The sequence below is a fragment of the Arvicola amphibius genome, chromosome 3 (assembly GCF_903992535.2).
Source record: "Arvicola amphibius chromosome 3, mArvAmp1.2, whole genome shotgun sequence".
In the NCBI taxonomy this organism is placed as follows: domain Eukaryota; kingdom Metazoa; phylum Chordata; class Mammalia; order Rodentia; family Cricetidae; genus Arvicola; species Arvicola amphibius.
This window is the reverse complement of record NC_052049.1, coordinates 126,493,789-126,517,129: the sequence shown is the minus strand read 5'-3', so window position 1 is coordinate 126,517,129 and position 23,341 is coordinate 126,493,789. Positions and strand designations below refer to the sequence as shown.

General features: G+C 48.6%; 1 protein-coding gene across 2 annotated transcripts; it reads left to right on the top strand.

The window, feature by feature from the left end:
• Positions 1 to 18,996: 18,996 nt before the first annotated feature.
• On the top strand, positions 18,997 to 21,962 carry Islr (immunoglobulin superfamily containing leucine rich repeat). 2 transcript variants are annotated; one of them, XM_038323304.1, is made up of 2 exons: positions 18,997 to 19,252; positions 19,992 to 21,962. In XM_038323304.1, exon 2 carries the CDS (start codon positions 20,000 to 20,002, stop codon positions 21,284 to 21,286), a length of 1,287 nt encoding a protein of 428 aa, XP_038179232.1. In that variant the 5' UTR covers positions 18,997 to 19,252; positions 19,992 to 19,999; the 3' UTR covers positions 21,287 to 21,962. The 2 variants fall into 2 exon arrangements, with proteins under 2 accessions (XP_038179232.1, XP_038179231.1); XM_038323303.1 differs by lacking the exon at positions 18,997 to 19,252 and adding an exon at positions 19,664 to 19,807.
• The last annotated feature ends 1,379 nt before the right edge of the window (positions 21,963 to 23,341 follow it).

Here is a 23,341-nt window from a genome sequence, read left to right as displayed (position 1 = left end):
AGCAGCGGTGTCGGAGCCTTATGGCCAGAGCACCATAGGTTCCCTGTTCTTTCCTGAACTTAACCGTAGCCAGTGTTTAAGGTGTCTTGAAGAAATGAAGCAATGAATGAAAGGAGGGAGGGAGGGAGGGAGTCAGGGAGGGAGGAAGGAAAGAAGGGTTTTCTGGATTTAATAGACAGAGAAGGAAGCTGGGAGAACTGGTGCCTGGTCCATCCTTGCCCCAGTTTGCAGCTGTCACTGCTAAAGATTCTGGAAATTTATCCTGCTGCAGTAGATACAAATGCAGTCACTAGGAGCCCAATGTTGGCAAATTGAAGTGACTTCTGAGACAGTCATCCCCTTAGAACTCTCTCTCTCTCTCTCTCTCTCTCTCTCTCTCTCTCTTTCTCTCTCTCTCTCTCTCATACCAGGGACAGAATGAGTATGAAAGCCTTGCATATGCTAGACACTGAGCTACACCCCCAGTGAGCTTGTTAAATTTTACTTCAAAACAGTCTAGCTAAGTCACCCAGGATGGTGGCCCCGAACTCACACTGCAGCCCAGGTAGGGCTTTGAACTTTCCTCCTCCTACTCCTTTGAGTAGCTGGAATTACAGGCCCAGCTGAAGCGGAGCTCTCAGACTTTGCTGCTACAGCAGTTGGTGACTGGTTGACAGTAACTGAGTCCATATGGCTAACTGTGATAGCATCACATGAAGCCAAAATAACTGCTCAGAAATAAAAGAGATATATTTGCCAGTGACTCAAGTCCTTGCCTGCTCTTGTCTTGCCTTTTCCATATTAACTACCTCATCCAGGTTCTTGCCACAGTGTGTGTGTGTGTGTGTGTGGGGGTGTGAGAGAGAGAGAGCGAGAGAGAGAGAGAGAGAGAGAGAGAGAGAGAGAGAGAGTTTCAGCACTTGGCTCATCCTGGTAACAGGCAGGAAGTTGAGCTAAGCCTTAGCATTCTTGAAAAAGCTAAGTCAACGAAAATCTTCACTTCCCCCTCCATCCCCTCTCTCCTCCCAGTCCCAGCAAGCAGACTGTTCGCAGCCCTGGCAGCTTAGCTGTATCTTTTCTCTTTATCACTCCTGACCAGCTCTGCACTATTTCTGGATTCATACCTGCCCTTTAACAAGCCAGGCATCTCTGCTAGCTTCCCGATCCCTAATTCTGCTCTAGAAGCATGGGAAAATGACATTGCTCAACAGAACCAATGCTGTGGGACAAAGGTCTTTTATCCTGTCACTTGTATTATTTTAATAAAAAACTGATTGGTCAGTAGCCAGGCAGGAAGTATAGGTGGGGCGACCAAGCAGGAAGTAGAGGTGGGACGACAAAAACAGAAGAATTCTGGGAAGAGAAAAGAATCAGTCTGCAGTCCTTACCCAGATGTAGAGGACGCAGATGAGAATGCCTTGCTGATGAAAGGTACCAAGCCACGTGGCTAACACAGACAAGAATTATGGGTTAAGAGGTAAGAATTAATTAATAAGAAGCCTAAGCTAATAGGCCAACCAGTTTATGATTAATGTAGACCTCTGTGTATTTCTTTGGGACTGAATGACTTCAGGACCTGGTGGGACAGAAACCTCTGCCAACAAACCAACATCCCACTTTTGGCAAAATGATAATAATAATAATAATAATAATAATAACCAGACTGGGCAAAGCAAATTGGGTGCCTGTGAATGCCACTAGCCTCATGTATCACATGATCTTCCCCACTAAAGTAACTTAGTCTTTTTGGGAAGCTATTGCAAGCTTGTGTGCATTCTTTAAGTATTGCTGTGGTCATATTTTCTTAATATCAATGAGCGCCTCTCCCCTTTGGTTAAGAAATCATTTAAGCCCATTTTTATCTGATTACCCCTTCTCTGTCAATGCAATTCTCCAGCAAAGGAAGGCACTTCCCTTTCAGCCAGGTGATCTTTGGGGTTGGGCTACAGGCCAAAGATGTCTAATATCCCACTGGCCTTACTGTGGCTAACCTATGGATTGATGGCCTGTCTTTCCCAGCAAAATTTTTCAAATACTTGCTTCTGCCTGTTTGTTCCAGGCTGGCACATGGCACAGCACCAAGACAAGCCAGGGAACTAAACAGAACACTTACAACAGAGTCATCAGATCTGTGTGCCCAACAGGATCCCTCTGCATGAGGTAGGCTGCCTCTTAGGAGTGGTCTCTGCTTGCCTTCCCTACCCCCATCCACCCCCAGCAGGGAGTTTTGTGCTGGTGGAACCCCAAGATCAGGCACAGCCTCCAGGACCCTTTCTCTCAGTCACGTGTGAAGCCAGGACCAGCATGGTGATTACATCAGCTCCTACTTCCCCATTTGCATGGCTGAATAGCTGAGCACCAGTCTGGAAAAGTCACCCTGAGAGCTAGCTGCGGCTTAGGGAGGCAATGTACTCCTGCTGTGCCCCAAGAGATGCTTGTCTGCCCTTCTTGAGGAGGGAGGGGTGGAGTACAACCTGGCTGTGCGCTGCAGCCCTGCCGCTGGCAGGGAGAGGTCTGTTCACTGATAAGGAAGTGAAACTCTGTCATCTAGGCTGAGATAGTTACATCAGTCAAATAGGTGAACTAGAATCCATCAGGGGTTTTGGAGGTTTGTCAATAAGAATGGCACTAATGCCCTGTTGAAAATGGCGGCCTCTGTACCCGAGCACATCACACCAAGGGCCTCTCCTTACCGTGTTGCTTCTTTGATGCTCTGTAAACCGGAGTAAAAGTCAAAGAATTCACAGCTGCAACTAAAACACGCATGCTCTAGCCTAGTTAGCCATGGGTTCAGTTATGGCAATAAAGACTTGTTTACCATAGCCCCTAGGTGTTTTCATCTGAAAAGTTGAAAGTTTATGCTGCTTAGCATTTATCAAGCTGTTACAAACTGAAGTCAACTGGGAAGTTTGGCCTATGGGTCTGTCTGTAGGGCATTTTCTTAATTGTTGGCTGGTGTGATTCAGGCTACTGCTCTCTGTGGGTGGTTGTGTCCCTAGGGAGGTGGGTCTGGGTTGTTTAAGAAAGCAGGCTAGACAAGAACAAGGCAGTAAAGAGCATTCCTCCATGCCTTGCTCAGTTTCTCCTCCATGTTCCTGCCCTGACTTCTGATGATGACTACAAAGTGGTCAATGAGACAAACCATTTCCTACCCCAAGTGGCTTCTGGTGAGTGTTTTACCCCAGCACCTGGACACTGCAAAAACTGTAAGCCATGGCACAGCACCCGTGATCTCAGCGCTTGCTGGGTGGAGGCAGGAGCATCAGGAGTTCAAGGCTGCCCTCTGCTACCCAGCAAGTTTGAGACCAACCCGAGCTACATAGGACCCTGTTTAAGAAAAATAAAATAAAAAAATAATTGGCAACTTGTCCTAATTCAAGCTAGAATTTGCTCAGCTATCTGGATTTTTGGCAAGGGGTATAAATATAAACTGAAAAACTCTGCTCAGTCTATAGAATGCGATCCAAGAAAAGTTTAAAACTCACCTGCTAACTGTTTCTACTCCAATTACATAATACCAAAAAGATATGTGATTTTATTCTCTGTGAGATGATGCTTTCACGATGTGGTCTGTGCTCACTTTTCAGCTTGCCCAAAGCATGCAGAAGCTCTGGGTGAGATTTTTTTTATTTATGGAAATAGAATGACATAGCTTTCGGAGACATATGAACACGAGATGTCTTATAGGAAAGATGCTAAAACACGGGCCCCCTGAGAGTCAGCTTTTCAAAGTGTAGGCTAAGGGAAATGTCCTTCTCTAGTGTGGAAACACATGGGGGCGAGGCTGAAGGGAAAGGTCACTGCCAAATGGAAGTGATGTGCTGTTTCTTCAAGACTGTTTTGTGGTCTGAGAGCCCAAGGGAGGAACTGACAAAAACTCTGTTGGGAGAGAGAGAGAGAGAGAGAGAGAGAGAGAGAGAGAGAGAGAGAGAGAGAGAGAGAGAGAGAGAGACTCTTAGAAATAAGACTCCTTTTGAACCAAATAGAAACAAAATCACCAGAGAAGGACAGCTATGCTAATAGGACTTTTTCAACTTCTTTAGAAAATCTGTCATTTTATTTATTTATTTATTTTTTAAAAATCAGGTTGCAATGCTAGACACCATCATGGCATTTTTAACACTATATTTTTGTGACTCTCCTCCTGCCCCATCTCCCTCAGGCCCTGTTACCCCTGTCCCTCTCATAGCTGATGCCCAACTGTCCCCGTTTGAGTCCCATGTGCCCTTTGGCTCTCCTGCCATCCTTCCCCACTAAGCCGTACTTCCCTCTCTCGGCTGAGTGTCTAGATTTTCTGCCTTAGGCTTCACCTAGGCTCACACCTGTTTAAATATATGTGTTGTAGGCTGAGATCCACATATGATGGTGAGCACTCAGGTTTTGTCTTTCTGAGTTTGGGCCACCACATGCGGTGGTTGGAATGAGATGCACCCCATAAGGCTAGGGCATTGGAGTACTTAGTCCCCAGTTGGTGGCTTTTTGGGGAGGATTAGGAGGTGTGGCCTTGTTGGAGGTGGTGTGTCACTGGGAGCAGGGTCTGAGCTTTCAAAGGGCTCACACCACTTTGAGTAGCTTCTCTGCACCCTGCTCGTGGTGTGAGATGTGAGTTCTCAGCTGTTTCTGCTTCCTCCATGCCTTCATTCCACCCTCATGGACTCCAACCCTCTGGAACCGTAAGTCCAACTAAGCACTTTCTTTTATAAGTTACCTTGGTCATGGTGTTTTATCATAGCGATAAAAAGTAGTTAAGATACGTCATTTAAATTTACATTTCCCAGATCTATCCATTTTTCTTCAAGTTTCATTTTTCTTTACAACAGAATGAAATTCGATTATGCGCGTTTACTAGATTTTCATTGCTCGTCCATCTGTTGGGAGGCACATATGGTGGTCCCATTTCCTTGTTGCCCTGAGCATGGGAACAATAAACCTGGACGCGCAAGTGTTTCTGTGGTGGGTATGGAACTCTTTGGCATCCCAGGAGTGGTACACCCAGGTCATATGGCAGGTCTAGTTTTGATTTTTTGAGAAACCTTCATACTGATTTCCATAATGGATGCACTAATACACACTCCCACTAGCAGCAAATAAGGATTCCTCTTTCCCCACATCCTCGCCAATATTTTTTTTTTGTCAAAAGTTGCCTGCAACTTATTTATAATCCAGTTTCAGTTTCACACTGGATGATTTCACATTTTTCATCCATCTTCCTGAATCAAGAGGCTTACCTTAGATGACACCAAGTGTCCTTGAGGCACTTTGGGATGATGGACAGTTTCGACACAGATAGATAGATAGATAGCTTGGATGATGAATTTATGGATTTGGAAAAAAAATCCAATTGACAAGCAACTGGTCAATGAATGAAGCTGGTCTAAAACAAGCTTTCAGCGACAAAGAAAATGGGCATCCTCTATGGAGAGATGGCCACACGTCTAAGAGCTTGGTAGGCAAAATCCTGGAAGTCCCTGCTCAGGTGCTCTTGTCAAGAGGACATTAGTTTGATGTCATCACACAGGACGCAGGAATCAGAGCTACACACAATAGTGAATTTTACATTTACCTCTATTTGTGTTGTCTACAAAGTGAGTTTCAGGACAGCCAGGACTGTTACACAGAGAAACCCTGTCTGGATAAACCAAAAGAAAAGAAAAAGAAAATAATTAGTTCATAAAATTTAAACAACCAGGAGTTATAAGGAGATTGCTACAGAGAGTAGAAGCCATACCAAAACACAATATTTTTCTGGGCTGGAGAGATGACTCAAGCAGTTAACTGCACTGACGGCTCGTGCAGAGGACCTGGGTTTGGATCCCAGCACTTATATGATGGCCCATAAGTATTTGTAACTTTAGCTCCAGGGGATCCAATGCCCTCTTCTGGTCTCTGAAGGCACCAGGCATTCATTTCATACATATGCATATATGCAGGTAAAACACTCATACACAGAAATAAAGATAAATAAGTCTTCTTAAAAGAAATGGTCTTTTCTCAAATATATTATTCATCTAGCTGTATTTTTTTTAAATATTTATTTATTTATTTATTATGTATACAATATTCTGTCTGTATGCCTGCACGCCAGAAGAGGGCACCAGACCCCATTACAGATGGTTGTGAGCCACCATGTGGTTGCTGGGAATTGAACTCAGGACCTTTGGAAGAGCAGGCAATGCTCTTAACCTCTGAGCCATCTCTCCAGCCCTCATCTAGCTGTATTAATTACAATTGACAACCACTGTCTGGTCCTATTGCTTTGCTTAAGTAACAGCATGTGTACAATATTATTAATATGTAATAATACATATTATATACCATATTTTTGCTATGTATAGCAAATAATTTTATATTATATAGCAAATAATGTATAATATGTAATTCCAAATCAACACCTATTTTCACATTTTTATGATCAAATTCAAAAATATAGAGAGAGCATGGCATGGATTGTTCTGGATTTTCTTTCTTTGAAGAGACTTCTTTAAGATTTTTTAAAATTGCATTTTAAAAATTTGTGCGCATGTGCACAGATGTTCACTAAATGAGAACTTTTGGGAGTTGGCTCTCCTTTCAGCTTGACGGCTCCAGGGATCAAGCTCAGGTCATCAGGCCCCCCAGCAAGTGCCTTTGCCCATTGGGTCATCTTGCTGGTGGCCCTGCTGTTGTTGAGACAGAGTTTTACTATGCACCGCTCAAATGCTTGGTTACAGACATGTGCCCACCCATGCAAGGCTCTTTGTGGCCTGTCATTTGAAACACGGGTGACCCTGCTCCATGCACCACACCTCTGAGACATCCTCAGGCTGCTGTGCAAGCAGCAGCTTCACCCTTTCTCCATTATTTCTTTTATCTATTTTCTAGGTGATGGATGTTTGTGGTTTCTAGTGTTTGCTAACTAAGAATGTGCTATATTATAAGCATTGTATACAGGTTTTTGTGTATGCGAACACATGTTCTCATTTTTCTTGCATCCTGAGAGTAGACTTAGTGGGTTGCATGGTTAGTATACGTTTTGCTTTGTAAAAGCCTCCCACATTATTTTCTGAGGTAGCTAGAGCTCATTTCTTCCATTCCCACCAGCAATGTACAAGCAGCTCTGGATTCTGCTCATTTCAGAGTTTAAATTCCCTTCAGCTGTTCTTAGAGCCTTACACGGTCATTTTGATGGGCACTCACAACTGTTTGTCTCCCACGGAGCCGAGACATGAAGAAAACAGGGGAAAAGTTATTCCCATGGAGTTGAAGAGCAGGAACAGGTGTGGAGAAGATCCAAGGAATGTGCGTGACATCAGGCAGAGCTGGCTTTGACTGAGCAACAGTGTGGCGGTGACACAGACTCTGTCCTGTCCCCCGGAGCTCCCCAGGAGCCCTGAAAGTTCCCTTGTGCATCAGGAGGAAAGAAGGAAAGGGGCTCTGGGGTGACTCTTGCTAGGGCAGTTCTTCTCAGGGGGTGACAACCGAGCTCTGTGAAGGCAGCCAGCACTCAGCCCCTCCTTTCGGCCAAGAACCCACTGACCTCTTAAGGGCAGCCCAAGGTGCTTGTGAAGTGGACGGAATGAACGGGTCAGCGGACTCGAGTAAGGGGCGGTGTAAGCTGTGTCCCCTTGTCACCTGATGGTGGAAATCACCGTGTTCTTCCTGTCTGGGCAGAGGCCTCTCTGCTCATCCTGCCCCCCCCCCCTGGTCATTTGCTACCACTCCTCACACCTGATCCTCCACAGGCTGCCTTGCCCTTTCGTCTCCGGTACACTCTTCCTGCCTCCTCCATGTGCCTCGCCCCCACTACCATCGCCATTCTCCTCTATCGATTATCTGCCCTGGATGACCGACTCCTAACTCCTCTATCGATTATCTGCCCTGGATGACCGACTCCTAACTCCTAGCTCTTATCCCACACCCAAGAGAAAAGACACCAGACTATCTGGTCTTCCTGCCTTCCAGCTCCCACTGACCCTTTGAAGAGCTCAGGATTTGGATCAAGTGTCTTATGTCTTTGATCCTGCCCTTCCCAGCAGAGACCAATCCTGTCTAGTCTGTATGGGCTCCTCTTCAACATGGAAGGACAAGGACTCGAGAAGAGAGACATGACTTTGGGCTCTGGCCTCCTGCTTCTTTTGTTTAAAAAAAAATAATAGTGTTTTTATTTATTCTTTGAGAATTTCATATGATGTATTGTGTTCATATTCATCCCCTCCCCAACTCCCCCCAGCTCATTCAGTTTCTATTAGCTGACTATGCCTAGATGTGAGGCCTGCCCTGGAGTGTGGTTGATACGCCAGGTGTCTCAGTTACTGCTCCATGGCTGTGATGAGAGACCACGACCAAGGCAACTTTAATTGGGGGCTTGCTTACATGATCATCATGGCAGGGAACAAGGCCCCAGGCAGTCAAGCACGGTGCTAGGGCAGTAGCTGAGAACTCACGTGTGATCCACAAGTTGCTGGCAGGAAGAGAGAGTGAGACTAAGCCTGGTGTGGGCTTTTGAAACCTCAAAGCCCACACCAGTGACAACAAGGCCACACCTCCTAAGCCTGTCCAAATAGTTCCACTAGTTGGGAACGACCACTTTCCACCTATGAGCCTACCATCCCCATTCAAACTTCCACATCTGGTGTTATGCAACCGAAGAAAACTAAATTTCCCTCTTCTGGCAGCAATCAAACGCTGGTAGCCTCAGTGATGGGTGAGATTCACTGGGAGTTTGTCTGGCTTGAGTTGCTCAGGTCTTATGTATGCTAGCATAGACTTTGCGGGGTTCATAGGTGCATCTGTCTTGTTGTGCCTAGAAAACGCAGTTTGAAGTTATACACCGTCTCTGCCTCTGCCATCTTTCCACCTTCTCTTCCACACAGATTCCTGAATTTCGAGGAGAAGGAGGGATGCAATGAAGACCTCAATGTCTTTTATTCTCTGCACACTGACAGCTGTAGATTTCCGGGTTAATTACCATCTACCGCAGGAAGACATGTCTCTGATGAGGGCTGAGAGGCGCACTGATTTATGGGAATAGCGATAAGTCATTACGGGTTTTATCGTTATGTCCGTTTAGCAGAATAACAGCACAAGGTTTTCCTCTCCTGCCCACTAATGCTTTTTTTTTTTCTTTTAAAACACAACAGAAGTTTTGGGGTTCTAGTAGGAGCATCTGAGGGGTTTAATGTTTCACTCCTTACACACACACACACACACACACACACACTCACACTGTTGCCAGCCATAGCTGACCCTGCCCACCATTATACACCCAGTCTTTGGATCTTTTCCTCACCTGTTCTTGTTTAACCTCAAGTTCAAGGCCTCGTTGACAGTGTCAGGTATGGGAACCATAAGGACTTTTGAAAAAAAGTGTGCTGTGCCCTGCTTTTCACTGAGAGGAAGTTAAGGAATTCTTTAACTTGAACCTCATTGTTTTTTTCCTCTAGAATGGACACTTTTACTAAAGTGCTTGCTTTTGTGGTTCTAAATTGTATGTACAAAGACCCTGGCACAAGTTAGATGTGACAGGAACAAGAGATGAGATTTCTGGTAATTCCCACCGTGAGTGATAAAGGACAAAAAGGCTGGGCACGGAGCCCAGTCAGCAGCTGTAAGGTGAACTCAGATCAGGAGGACCTGAGGTTAGATCTACAGAACCCACAAAAAAGGAAACACACACACACAAACCACACACACACAAAAGCTAGGAGTGGTGGCAGGTACTTACAATCCCAGTGCTGGGGAGGCAGAGACAGGCAGATCCTGGATGCTCACTGGCTAACCAACCTAGTGTACTTGACAAGCTCCAGGCCAGGGAGAGACTGTGTCTCAGAAATAAAAACAAGGTGGATAACCATGAGGAGCTATAGCTGAGGTTGTCTTCTGGCTTCCACACACATGCACGTACGAGTGCACGCCCTCCACACATGTGCACGTGCTTACACATGAATATGCACACACAATGATAAATTGTTTTCTAATTCTCTTTTGTCAACATAAACAAACAAACAAACAAACAATCAAATAAACAAAGACAAACCTGAAAGGACTCCTAAGGCTGTTAAAAGAATTGCCACTGGGCCAGCCTAGTGGGTCACACGCTCTAGTGAGAGGGTGGATAAGCAGGCACAGCAGCTTATAATCTTAGTCCTAGGGAGGTAGAGGGAGAAAGATCAGTAGTGCAAGGTCATCCTCAGATAAATATACAATCAGAAGTCTGAATATGAAGTCTAAAGACTGTCAGAGAGAGAGAGGTAGAAACAGACAGGCAGGCAGGCAGGCAGGCAGGCAAGCAGGCAGACAGACAGACAGAGACTGACAGAAAGACAGGCAGACAGAGACAGAGAGACAGACACACATACATGGGAGAGAGAGACAGAGAGAGACAGACAGACAGACACTGGGGTGGGGAAGAGAGTGTGAAAGGGAGGACACACTTGAGATTCTATAACCCTTGAAGGCTTTTAAAAACAACCTTTTGGGGTTTTAAAGCGCTTCCAGTTGCCTGAGATGCAAAAACATTCGTATGTCAATAAGGCAAGCAACCGGGCTATTCTGTACCAGGTGAAGCCAGCACAAGGAACTGCACACAAAGACAGCGCTATTTTTAGCATTTGGCGAAGGCCCACTCATTATCCTCTTGACAATAAGAATAAAGAAAGCAATTAGAACTTCAGGTAGCTCAAAAGCTCTTCCAAAGAAGCCGTAGCCCAAATATAAGGCATAAGAGACCTGCATCCCTCCAAGCAGTTGACGGAACTGAAAGACAACTGAGCAATCTGACCTTGATGGCATCCTAAGACTGGGTCTGGAGGGAAGGGAATGTAATCCTCGGATGGTCTTTGGCTCAGCAGTGGCAATGGACTGTACTCACATGGACACAAGAATGTAATATCAGGTTATTGATTTTTTAAAAAAGCAACCATTAGAGTCTGTGAACAAATGCAACCATTGTACTTGTGACCTCAGAATCATATAAATATTACAGTCCTTTACAATGCACAGGTAAGACTACAAGCGACTTAATTATAGGAGAAAAAAGGGAAAAGAGAAACTCAAGTCTCTTGGAGCAGGAAGCCTTAGGGAGCGCCCCAGCTCTGGAATGGGAAGCTGCACACACCTGTATTGCTTAATGCTCAATGTGACCAACAGGACAATCAAGAATTATTTGCTTATTTGTGTGTATGTTGATGCATGTGTGTTGGGGGGTATGTACTTGCCATCAGGATGGAGATCATAGGATACCTTGCTGGAATCGGTTCTCTCCCTCTACGGGTGTTATGGTGCTTGAACTCAGGTCATCAGGCTTAGCAGCAAGCACCTTTATCTACTAAGCCATTTCACCTGCCCCAAGAATATTTTAAAACTTTCATCATTTTTCATTTTATTTTATGTATATGGGTGTTTTGCCTACATATATGACTGTGTACCACAGACATGCCTGGTACCCTCAGAGGTCAGAAGATGGTGTCTGATCTTCTTTTTTTTTTAAATTTATTTATTTATTTATTTATTTTTAAATATTTATTTATTTATTATGTATACAATATTCTGTCTGTGTGTATGCCTGCAGGCCAGAAGAGGGCACCAGATCTCATTACAGATGGTTGTGAGCCACCATGTGGTTGCTGGGAATTGAACTCAGGACCTTCGGAAGAGCAGGCAATGCTCTTAACCACTGAGCCATCTCTCCAGCCCCAGATTTATTTATTTATTACATATACAGAGTTCTGCTTGCATGTATACTTGCAGGCCAGAAGAGGGCACCAGATCTCACTACAGATGGTTGTGAGCCACCATGTGGTTGCTGGGAATTGAACTCAGGACGTCTGGAAGAGCAGTCAGTGCTCTTAACCTCTGAGCCATCTCTCCAGCCCTGTCTGATCCTCTTGAACTCGAGTCACAGAAAGTTGTGAGCCACCGTGTGGGTGCTGGGAATTGAACCTGAGTCCTCTGAAAGAAGAGCCAGCGCTCTTAACTGGTGAGCCAGCTCTTCAGTCCCCTAACCTCATTTTATTTTAACTAGCAAAATGAGAAGGCTTAGGGAGGGATGAAAGAGGATTATATAAGTGAAATGAAACCTTAATTTTCATAGATTGTTTTCCAGAAGGATAGACCCAAAACTAGGTCACTTAAATGACACAAATGTATTGTATCACAGGCCTGAATGTGAGGGCTATACAGTCAAGAAGTCCTCAGGGCTGGTTTACTCTATGGGCTGTGGCGGGTGGGATCTGCTTCCTGCCTCTCCCTGGGGTCTGCAGGTTGATGGCCACTATAGGGCTTTCTTCCTGCCCTTGTGTCTTCACCCTTTCCTTCTCCATCCAAGCATGCCGGTTTACAAGCACTAACTTTGAGTTTGGTCTTCTAGCTGGGTATTTGTCAAGGAGGGGGAATAAAAGCTACTAGGCAGCTTGCAGGGTAAGTAACATATATTTTTATTCAGAGCATGTGGGTCTCCACCTGTTGCCTTGTCAGAGCCCTGCAGCTTCTCTGTACAGGACTGTGGCATGTGACCACAGTAGAAGTAAATACAGACCCCACGGGACAGTGACTCCCCTGTAGAGCAGCAAGAGGACAGGAAGGAGGAGAAATAAGCCTTGGGGGGGGGGTTCAGTTGTAAGCATCTCTGTTTGATTTCTCTTTTAGCATTAGAATGCTCTACTTCCTTAAAATTTAGAAATATTATTTGAGCTACCATGTGATTTTTATTTGTTTGTTTTACCTTTTACTATTTGGGGGTCCCATCACCCAGGTCCAAAATAAATCACATGGAATCTTATTCTTTCTTATGAATGCCTGGCCTTAGCTTGGCTTATTTCTAGCCATCTTTTCTTAACTTAAATTATCCCATCTACTTTTTGCCTCTGGGCTTTTATCTTTCTCTATATACCTTTCTCTACTTCTTACTCCATGGCTTGCTGTGTAGCTGGGTGACTGACCCCTAGAGTCCTCCTCCTCTTCTCCTTTTCTTATTCTTCGATCTCTCCTCCCAGATTTCTTCTCCTATTACTCTCCCTGCCTGCCAGTTCTACCTATCCTTTCTCCTGCCTAGCTATTGGCTACACAGCTTTTTATTAGACCAATCAGGTGTTTTAGGCAGGCAAAGTAACACAGCTTCACAGAGTTAAACAAATGCAATAGAAAAGAATGCAACACATCTTTGCATCATTAAACAAATGTGCCACAGAATAAACAAATGAAACACATCTTCAATTAATATTCCATGACAACCATGGTCTTCTTTCTCTGAGCTTCGACACACTTATTAGCTGTACAGCCTGCTGTCCTACCTCGGCTGCCACCTTGAAATCTCTGCAGCCAGTGCCACTTCCCCAGGCAGACTAAATACCATCTTTCCTTCTTCAGGGCAAGTTCCCTTGAGCTGAATTCAGCACAGCTTTGCTTCCCTGCCCTCCCCTCTCTCACCCAGCAGCTCGACCACATTTCCCTTCTGCTTCTGTCTCCAGCCTGGCACCCTACTCCCCTCTACCTGTAGAAGAAATACATGATGCCCTGTACCTCCTCGCAGCTCCCTGGGAGAGAAAAACCAAGCTCTGTTTTCAGGAGCGTCTGGTTGCTGATGCAGGAAGCAGTGTTGCATGGAAACAGACTGCAGCCTGACCTGTTAGAGATGAGCATGTGCCAGCTCTGCCACATGGTCCTCTGCTGTTAGTGACAGGTTGGCCTTTCTCGCAGCTGTTCCCAGCCTTTCCCATCACAGGTCTCCATGTTTCTACCTCTCCTGACTCTTACTGTGTCCCCACTCGCCCTCTTCTCCCTCTCTCTGCACTGCCCCCAAGCCTCTATCCATCAAGTTCATTCCTTTCTCCCAGCCCAGCAGATGGTCTGTTCCTACTCTCCCATTCCAGGCTTGGCTTTGCCACAGAGCTAAACTGTTGCTCTCACCCACATGTAATCCTGGCATACCCCTCACAGACCCATGTAAAGGTCAGGAGATAAATGGCAGGCGCCAGCTCTCTCCTTCCACCATGTGGTCCTGGAGCTCAAATTCAGGTTGTCATGTTTGAGGGCGGGCATCTTTATCTTCTGAGCCATCTTGCAGGCCACTGGGTCTGTATTCTTGAAATCTTTAGGACCAGTATGGATGTCTTAGTTAAGGTTTCTGTTGCTGTGATAAACACCGTGACTGCAAACAACTTGGGGAGAAAAGCGTTATTTCAGCTTATAGCTGTCAGGTCACATGCCATCACTGAGGGAAGTCAGAGCAGGAACTTAAACAGGGCAGGAATATGGAGTCAGGCACTGATATAGAGGCCATGGAGGGGTCCCGCCTTGCTCCTTGTGGCTTCCTCAGGCTGCTTTCGTACAGAACCCAAGATCCCCAGCCCAGAGGTGGCACCACCCATAGTGCACTGGGCTCTTCCGCACCAAACATCAACCAAGAAAACACCCCCACATGATTACCCAAAGGCCAAGCTGGGGGAGGCATTTTCTCAATTGAGGTCCCCTCTAACTTGTGTCAAATTGACATAAAACTAGCCAGGACAGTAGGGAAGACCAAAACGACTCTTGTGAAATGTGTCCCTGTGAGTTCTACTGCTCAGAACACCCCTGAGGAAAGAAGAGAAGATTAGAAGCCAGCGAGGGTGGGCCAGGAACAGGCAGTGACAAGGAGGCCATTGGCACAAAAGAACTGGGTTGAGGAGTTCTTGGTGATAGAAGATACCTGGGTAAAGGCTTTCCACTAGAGGCCGGGTGAGTCTTCATTCTGTCACACAGCGACTACTGAGCATCTACTGAATGCCAGGCCCTGGGGGACAGCAGTAAACAGAATCATGTCCCCACCCATGTGGGGCTCACACTTAGATTGGAGAGATAGACAAGAAATATTTAGAAAAGATTAGTGGGGAAGGGTGGGAAGGGACAGATGAAGCCCAGCGACAGAAGGCTGTGTGTACAAGGTGGTCTGACAGGCCCTTTCTGGGAGCCTTTGAACAAATCTCAAAAGGCAAGACGTGAGTAAGCCTTGTAATAGACGTGTACAAGGACTGAGAGTGGCAGTGAATGAGCAGTAGCCAGGAGCTGGCCAGACACAGGCCCACAGTTTCCGAGGTCAGAGATCCCAAAACAGGAAACACTCCTACTTGAGCGGTGGGGAGAGTCCGTGGAAGGTGAAGAGGAAACGGGTAAGTCTGTCCCCTGTACATGGCCTGGCTAGAATAGGGCCAGTGGGGGCCTCCAGGTAGAGACAGACACAGTAGAGAAAACTGAGTGTGCCCTGCGTCCCCCATCCATACTCTTGAATGTGCACACCATGGGCTCATGCTGGCTCCAGTGCACACACTCACACACATGTACATAGGAGCAAGCAGATGCAGAAAGTCTGCACAGGCTCACCTTTGGCAAGCATGCCATGTCATGGGCAGCCCAGGGCTCCCCATACCCCATCTCTTCTCCCACTGGTGACAGGAATATCAGTGGGAGTGAGCTAGCTTCCTTCCAGGGATCCTTCCAAGCTGTTTGGAGGGCATTTGGTGTGGGTCAGAGATCAGCTCTGCCCTTCAATGGGGCAGTTTTACACGGACTTCTTTTTCAGACTCCAGCCCTTTCCATCTCTTCCCAGGCCTGCCTCCTCCTGGTTTCTTTTCTCCCTGGGTCACCCCAGCCCCCAGACACCCCATGCCTCAGGCTGGCGGTGACTTTCTGTTAACCTTTCTCTAAGACATTTCCATTCCTGTTTCTGTTTCTCTCCCTGCTGGCTCTGACCCATTCCCCACCCCCTCTCCATACCTCCATTTTCTCTTTGGGATCTTTTTTGCTGCCTTCCAGGAAAAGCTGATGTGGTCTGGCACGGTTCTGAGGCCCCTACAGGCCTCTCTGGGCCAGGGGCTTCCCGCTGAGCAGCCACAGCTGGTGTGGGACTGGCCGCTTTAGTTGGAGGTGGCAGGACAGGAGGGAAGGGGGAGGGGGAGGAGGAAGAGAAGGCCGAGCCTGCAGAAGGGAAAAGGGGGACTGAGAGCCAACCAACTGTCACCATCTACTGAGGCTGTTTAGATGTAGCAGTGACAATCTTGCATCTTAGAAAGGCCAGCAAGCAAACCAGAGCTGACCACTCTGCAAGCTGCCAGAGAACCCTGGGAGCTGGGACGGGGGCTGGCAGGAGGGGATCGTTCCTCCCTCTCCTTTCCTCCAAGCCTCTCCTTTGAGGGCTGCCAAAGACTAAGATGGCACAGAGGGCTTTCGGATCTGAGGAAGGTTCTCCAACGTTGTGCCTCTGGGCGACTATCAAGGTTTCACGTGTATCTTCTTAGGGCCACTCCCACCTGATGGCCCCAGTGGTGGGCAGGAAGCTAGCAACAGGCTGGGAGGAGAATGGGGCCTACTGCGTTGTATCCTCTGCTGCGGCCTTGGCAGGAAGAGCTTCATCTGGGATCATCAGTGGGGCAGGAAACAGTTACTTGAAGAGGTTGTGTACTGGAACAGCTATGAACTACCCCCAGTGCCCCGCTGGGGGCGCTCTACAAACCCCACTATGTAAATACACAGAAGGTCCATTTGGGGTCTGACCAGTCGCCCTTTGATGGCAGAGGAGGCACTGTTCTACCCGGATGGCCTTAGATGTACCTGGGTTAAGGCAGAGTTACCAGTGACCACATATGGTCTCTTCTGCTGGGGAGAGCCATTTCCACTTGCTTCTCCTGCCCTCAGCCTCCAGGGCTGTTCTGAAATGGAATTCTGGGGACTGGTGTTTGGCTACCACCAAGAGCTTTCCTGGTGGGGAATGAGGAGGCCAGGATTGCTGTTCCTGGGACAGTTAGTGTTGGGCCCCCTTGCCTGAAAAGTGTGGTTTCCTCGCGTTCTATACAGCTTTTCCTGAAATGCCTTCGTTGTAAGGAACTTTCCCTGGGCATGTTCCTCCTCCCTTCGGCCTAGAGTCCCATTTGTGCCACCAAGAAGAGAACAGATGAACCCTAAAATACTTTATTTTGTGATATCTGATGACCCACCAACTCATTAATTTACCCAAGGGTTTCTGGGTACCATGTTCAATAACAGCCTGCAAGACAAGGCGCCTCCCCATGGCAGAACAAATAACTGCAGCTCGGAGCAGGGGTGGGAAAGGCAGGCCACAGAGTCAGTGAGGACAGCTAGTGAGGAGAGCACGCCAGACTTGTCTTTTTTTCTGCTTTTATTGTTTTGTTTGATTTATTTTTTGAGACAGAGTCTCTCTCTATGCAGCCCTGGCTGTCCTGGAACTATGCAGACAAGGCTGGCTGCAAACACACAGAGATCCACCTGCCTCAGCCTCCTGAGTGCTGGGATTAAAGACAGGCACCACTTGATTTCTCTTGTCTGTGCCAGAAGGAAGCAGTCCCAGGAGGGGTCAAGGATGGGGATGGTGGTTAATCTGTGCTTAGGTACGTAGGATGGGGACTGGGAGCTTCTTGGGGGGGGGACCTACAGGTGAGGCTGATGGCATGAGCTTTGTTCTGTGTCAGTGTGTGCAGCTGTGTTCTAGGAAACCTAGGGAAGCCTTAGTCACTGGGAAGTTGCCCCTGACAGATGCCGAAGTCACAGACTCCCCTCCTTTGTTAAATCTGGATACATAGGCCTCTACTCTGCTTATTCCACCCAATTCAGGACTTGCCCAAAACCCTTCCACAAAATAAGCAAGGTGAAAGGAAGGGCTTCCTGGGGGCAGGGCAGAGAAGTGCACATCTAAAGGAGTCTACAGTAGCATCCTAGCTTCAGACTTGGTGTTTACAGGCAGCACTCTGGGGTCTTCAGCGGTTTCATAGCAGGGAGGGAGTATGAGGAGCTGGGATGTGGCTCCTTATATACTTTCAGTCAGTGGCAATTCCCAGTTCCTCTTGGCCTTGCTGAGAGGGTAAACTGAGTCACAGCAGACTCTATCAGGTTAACAGACGGGAAGAGGAAGCATGGGAGAGGATATGGGGGAGATGGAGGTTATATGCTGTAGAGGGCTGAGCGGTCCATGCTAGGAATTTATTTTCTGTCTCCTTGTCTTCTTCTTCCACTGCAGATCCTTTGGCTTGGGCTCTTCCTTGCTTCATTCCTGTCCCTTTCCTTCCTGTTTAGAGAGAAAGGTCTTATTCCCTCCCCACAAGACAGAGCTGCCCCCCTTCACACAGTGTAAGATGGTGGATCCCACAAGTGGCAAAGCTGATCACACTGTCTGGCATTTATGACAGGTCTTGAACACTGTGGGGACTGAGCCAGAGACTATTCCTGAAGTGAGGTCCCTCAACATTGCTCAGAGTGCTGGGTCCTGGACCATGGAACCTCTTTGCAGGCCAGGGTGTTCAGAATCTCCAGCCAGGGACACCTCTGCCAAGACTGAGCTGATTTCTGCTTTCTGTCAGGCATGCTGTCATCCCTGTCATTCTGCCTGCACACACACCCACTCAGTGTGGGGCTGAGCTGGGGCCTTGGGAGTTCCCTGCCCAACAACCTCAGCCTACAGGATATATTTACTTAGAAAAGAAAAAAGAACCCAGGGGCTAGAGCCTGGTGGCTGTTCCCTACACTTTGGCTCTTACGGTTTTTCATAGAGACACCCCAGCACACACATACACACACACACACACAGAGAGAGAGAGAGAGAGAGAGAGAGAGAGAGAGAGAGAAAGAGAGAGAGAGAGAGAAAGAGAGAGAGAGAGAGAGAGACTCTTCCACACACAGCACACACTTAACTGCACACACAAACAGCAGCAGGGCCAGGAGGGGAGGAAGGGGTTGCTGCTTGCTGCTTTTTCCTTCTTGGAGGCAAGGTTAGAAATTTCCCACTTTCTATGAGATCTAGTTTCTCACCCTTCCCCCATTAAAAAAAAAAAAAAAAAGGACCCTTTCTGGCTTCATCTTTTCTTGGGTCCTGCCCAGATAGTGCTGTGACTTTAAGGAAGTTGGAGCGTGTGTGTGTGTGTGTGTGTGTGTGTGTGTGTGTGTGTGTGTGTGAGAGAGAGAGAGAGAGAGAGAGAGAGAGAGAGAGGGTGAGCACATATAAATAACCCAAAATTTGGCCCCCTTTCCCCTTCAGTTCTGGTGTCATTTTTGAAGCAGGGTGCCTGTTGCTGAAGCTCATTTTTGTTTTGTTTAAAGGAGTCCACGCTACACAGTCTTCCCTGCAGTCCCTGCTCGGTACTGTCCCTGCACCCTGGTCAGCAGGGTGTACAAAGCAGGCAGCCCCCTCCTACAGCATCCTGGTCCTGCCCTGGCAGTCCTGGCCTTGTGGACTTCCAGGCAATCCAGTCCTTTGGAGCTTCAGTTCCATCTTAAAGGAGCCTCGGCTTGCCTTCGGAAGAGCAGTTTGGAGGTAAGTCAGGGAAGAAGGGGCCCCCACTGCTGGGGGTAAGGGAGTCAGGGTGGAGGTCTGGGCTGGTTTGTTCTTCAACCCCTGTGGGTTTGACGGACTTGGAACAGGTCCTTTCTCAGAGCCATCTAGACAGCATCTGCTTGGACAATCTCAACCCCAGAGCTCCCAGCTGCATTGGGATGAGCCTCTGGCCCCCTGCCTTAGTTGAGAAGTCCTGGCTGGTTTGTTTAGGCAGCTGCCTCGGGTAGTTTGAACAGAACAGGCCACGGAGTGGGAGGGGTGGAGGGGTGTGTGTGTGTGCATTGCACAAGGAGCCTTGTCTGGACCAGGGCAGCAAAACATACCTATGGGGGGCTCCAGTGGGAGGGGCTGGAGCCAGGATGTGGGAGGGCAGAAGGGAGGTCCTGTGAAGTGCTGGGGGAGGGGGTGGCTGGAAAACAGATTTCAAGTCATAAAGTCAGCTAGGAACAGGCCGAGGCAGAAAGAGCTCTGTGCAGAGGAGAAGCTGGGGTCCACTTCCATCCTGTCTTCGCCTTGTCTGCCTACACGACCTTGGCAAGTCCAAGCCCTCCTATGGGCCTCAGTTTCTCTCTCCTATGGAGTGAGGGTGGTGGGTTAGGTGGTGCTGGATTCTGGCTGGGTTCTGCAGGGTCTTCTAGTGGTTGGGATCTGAGGAGGAACAGGTCCATTCTGTGAATCCTTAGGCTCACTCACTTGGGTGGCATGTCCTTCCCCGTAGGAGGTACCATGCAGGCACTGTGCCTGCTTTGCTGGGCTGTTCTCCTGAACCTGGTGCAAGCTTGTCCGGAGTCCTGTGACTGTGGCGAGAAGTATGGCTTCCAGATTGCAGACTGTGCCTATCGTGACCTAGAGGCTGTGCCACCAGGCTTCCCAGCCAATGTGACCACACTGAGTCTGTCAGCCAACAGGCTGCCAGGCCTGCCGGAGGGAGCTTTTAAGGAGGTGCCCCTACTGCAGTCGCTGTGGCTGGCACACAATGAGATCCGCTCGGTGGCTGCTGGTGCCCTGGCCTCTCTGGGCCATCTCAAGAGTCTGGACCTCAGCCACAATCTCATCTCTGAGTTTGCCTGGGGCGACTTGTACAACCTCAGCGCTCTGCAGTTGCTCAAGATGGACAGCAATGAGCTGGCCTTTATCCCTCGGGATGCCTTTCGCAGCCTCCGTGCCCTGCGCTCCCTGCAGCTCAATCATAACCGCCTGCACTCTTTGGCTGAGGGCACCTTTGCGCCCCTCACCGCGCTGTCTCACTTGCAGATCAATGACAACCCTTTTGACTGCACCTGCGGCATTGTGTGGTTCAAGACATGGGCCCTGGCTACAGCAGTGTCTATTCCGGAACAGGACAACATTGCCTGTACTTCACCACATGTGCTGAAGGGCACCCCACTGAGCCGTCTGCCACCCCTGCCCTGCTCAGCACCCTCCGTGCAGCTAAGCTACCAGCCCAGCCAGGATGGAGCAGAGCTGCGGCCTGGCTTTGTACTGGCACTCCACTGTGACGTGGATGGACAGCCAGTCCCCCAGCTTCACTGGCATATCCACACCCCTGGTGGCACAGTGGAGATCGCCAGTCCCAATGTAGGCACCGACGGACGTACCCTACCTGGTGCCCTTGCAGCCAGCGGGCGGCCACGCTTCCAGGCCTTTGCCAACGGTAGTCTACTTATCCCTGACTTTGGCAAGCTGGAGGAGGGCACCTATAGCTGTCTGGCCACCAACGAGCTAGGCAGTGCTGAGAGCTCTGTGAATGTGGCACTGGCCACTCCCGGCGAGGGGGGAGAGGATACACTGGGACGCAGGTTCCATGGCAAAACAGTGGAGGGCAAAGGCTGCTACACGGTCGACAATGAGGTACAGCCGTCTGGACCCGAGGACAATGTGGTTATCATTTACCTCAGCCGTGCAGGGGCCCCGGAGGCTGCAGTAGCAGCAGAAGCGACGGCTGCACAGCAGCTCTCGGGCCTGCTTCTGCTGAGCCAAAGCTTGCTTGTTCTCTCCCTTGCCTGCTTCTAACCACACCCTGTCCCAGCTGGCTGGAGCAGCCCCAGGGCCTTTCCAGCTCCTCCTGACCCTGCCAAAGTTCCTTCTAAGTACTGAGGTCTGGGGCTGGTGAGGCCTGAGGTTGGCCTGGGGACTTCATATTTTCCTACCTCCCTTTCTAAGCTCTTCCAGGCCACTCATTGCTCCAACTTGTAGATCTGCTCAGAGCTAGCAGCTAGGATAGAACCATATCCCAGAACTCATCGTCTCTGGTGCTAATTGCTGCTAACAGCATTGCCTATGCTCCTGTCAGGGGCAGCATGCTAACAGGGCACCAATAATGCCCTAACCCTGGCCCACTTTATGCACTGAGGTAAGGAGCTTGGGGAGGCCACCCAGGTGGGTACTGGGGCCAGGTTGGAGGGGAACCTGGAGTGGCCAGTACAGGATCTGGAAAGGGAGTACTACAGGAAGGGCTGGGGAGGCTGAACTCTCTCCCTGTCTTCTTAATGTCCTCTGGTGAAATGTGGCAACTATCCCTGGCTGGGCCTCTCTCTCCTCTCGCCCCAAATCCCACAGCCTGTGCCTGCTCCTTGAGACTCTTGCCCCTCCTTTATTTCCAAGTGTGTACCAGTAACCTGCCTCTCCAAAGAAGCTAGCCAGTCTGGGGTAGCCGGGGGAAAAAAAATAAACAGCATTTCTGATGCCCCCTTTCGTCTGCCTGGAATTCTGTTGGGATCAAAGAGTCCTTGTGAGAGGATGGGATGGCCACATGGAAGAGTTGTGCCAACACAAGGCAGGGACCCACAGGATATATGTGCAGGGTATTTCGGGTAACATGGGAGGGGAGCCCAGACTCATCACTGGGCCTTAAGATGAGCCAAATTATATATATTTTTTTCTCCAAACTAACTCATGGGACAGGTGGGATGGGAACCTGAGCATTGCTTTCTGCATTTTGGGAGGGGGTTAGGTGAAAGACATGTGTTGTAGACCCAGGAAGAGTGTTAGGAATAGAGTTGGCGACAGATGGGGCAAGAGCAAGGAATGAGACTGAAGGATGGGGAAGTAGGAGACAAAGGACAAAGAAGGAATTGAAGACAGCCTGAAGGAAAGGGACAGGGAATAATGCCATCCTCAGGCTCTCTCTAGTACGTGGAAATGGCCCCCCAAGGGATGCTCCAATGGAGTAGAAACCTCTAACCTAAGGGAAGACTGGGAGTTGGGGGTTAGACACAGTGGTGCGGTTGTAGATAGGTCTGCCAGCAGAGAGAGACCCTGAAGAGCTCCAGGCCTGTGCTGGGCCAGGGGTGTCTCCCTATTCCCCACCTTTAAAGGGTGGATATGTGCACACAGGAACGGTGACCTTCAGGGGAAGGCCTACCCCTCTCTGCAGAGCCCCAGGACTGCTGAACTCAGCAGAATGAAGGCAGGGGGTTGAGGAGTCTGGAGGAGCAGCTGTGAGTTTGGCAGCTGGCCAGCCCCTCCCCCACACTGGGGTCCCCATGTAGGACTTGCTTTCCTTCTCCCTCATCCGTCTCTGACCTGTGGCTCCTGTTGAGTCCTTGTTAGCCATCAGCCAGCCAGGGTCAAGAACGTCTTCACATCTGAGCAAAAGCACCAGGATGGAGCCATATCCTTTATGCTGTTCCTTTGGGTAAGTTTATGCCTATCTCCGGGTTTCAAGTGTGTCAAGAAATCAAATCACAGAGGACTGGCAATGTAGCTGAGCTGGCAAGAGGGCTTGCCTGGCATGCTTGAGGCCTTAGAGTAATAGTGCATGCCTTTAATCTTGACTCTCAGGAGGTGGGCACTCAGGAAATAAAGTCAGGAAGACCAGATGCTTATGCAACACAGCAAATTTGAGGCCAGCCTGAGCTGCATGAGATCCCATCTCCCAAGGTAGTGTCTAAAAGTCCAGTTGATTGGCTGACTAGACCTGACAGTCCTGACATGGAGCCCAGCATCCCTGCTCCACATGCCACTAAGCAGGACGGACATCTTAAAAGTCCATACACCTGTCATTTACCACCTAGGGCAGAATAACGTGGGAACTCCTGTGTCCAAGTGAACTAGCTACTCCTTTGC

What these genes read in the sequence shown, in the direction of transcription:
- Islr (XM_038323304.1), top strand. Translation starts at nt 20,000, where the DNA reads ATGCAGGCACTGTGCCTGCTTTGCTGGGCTGTTCTCCTGAACCTGGTG.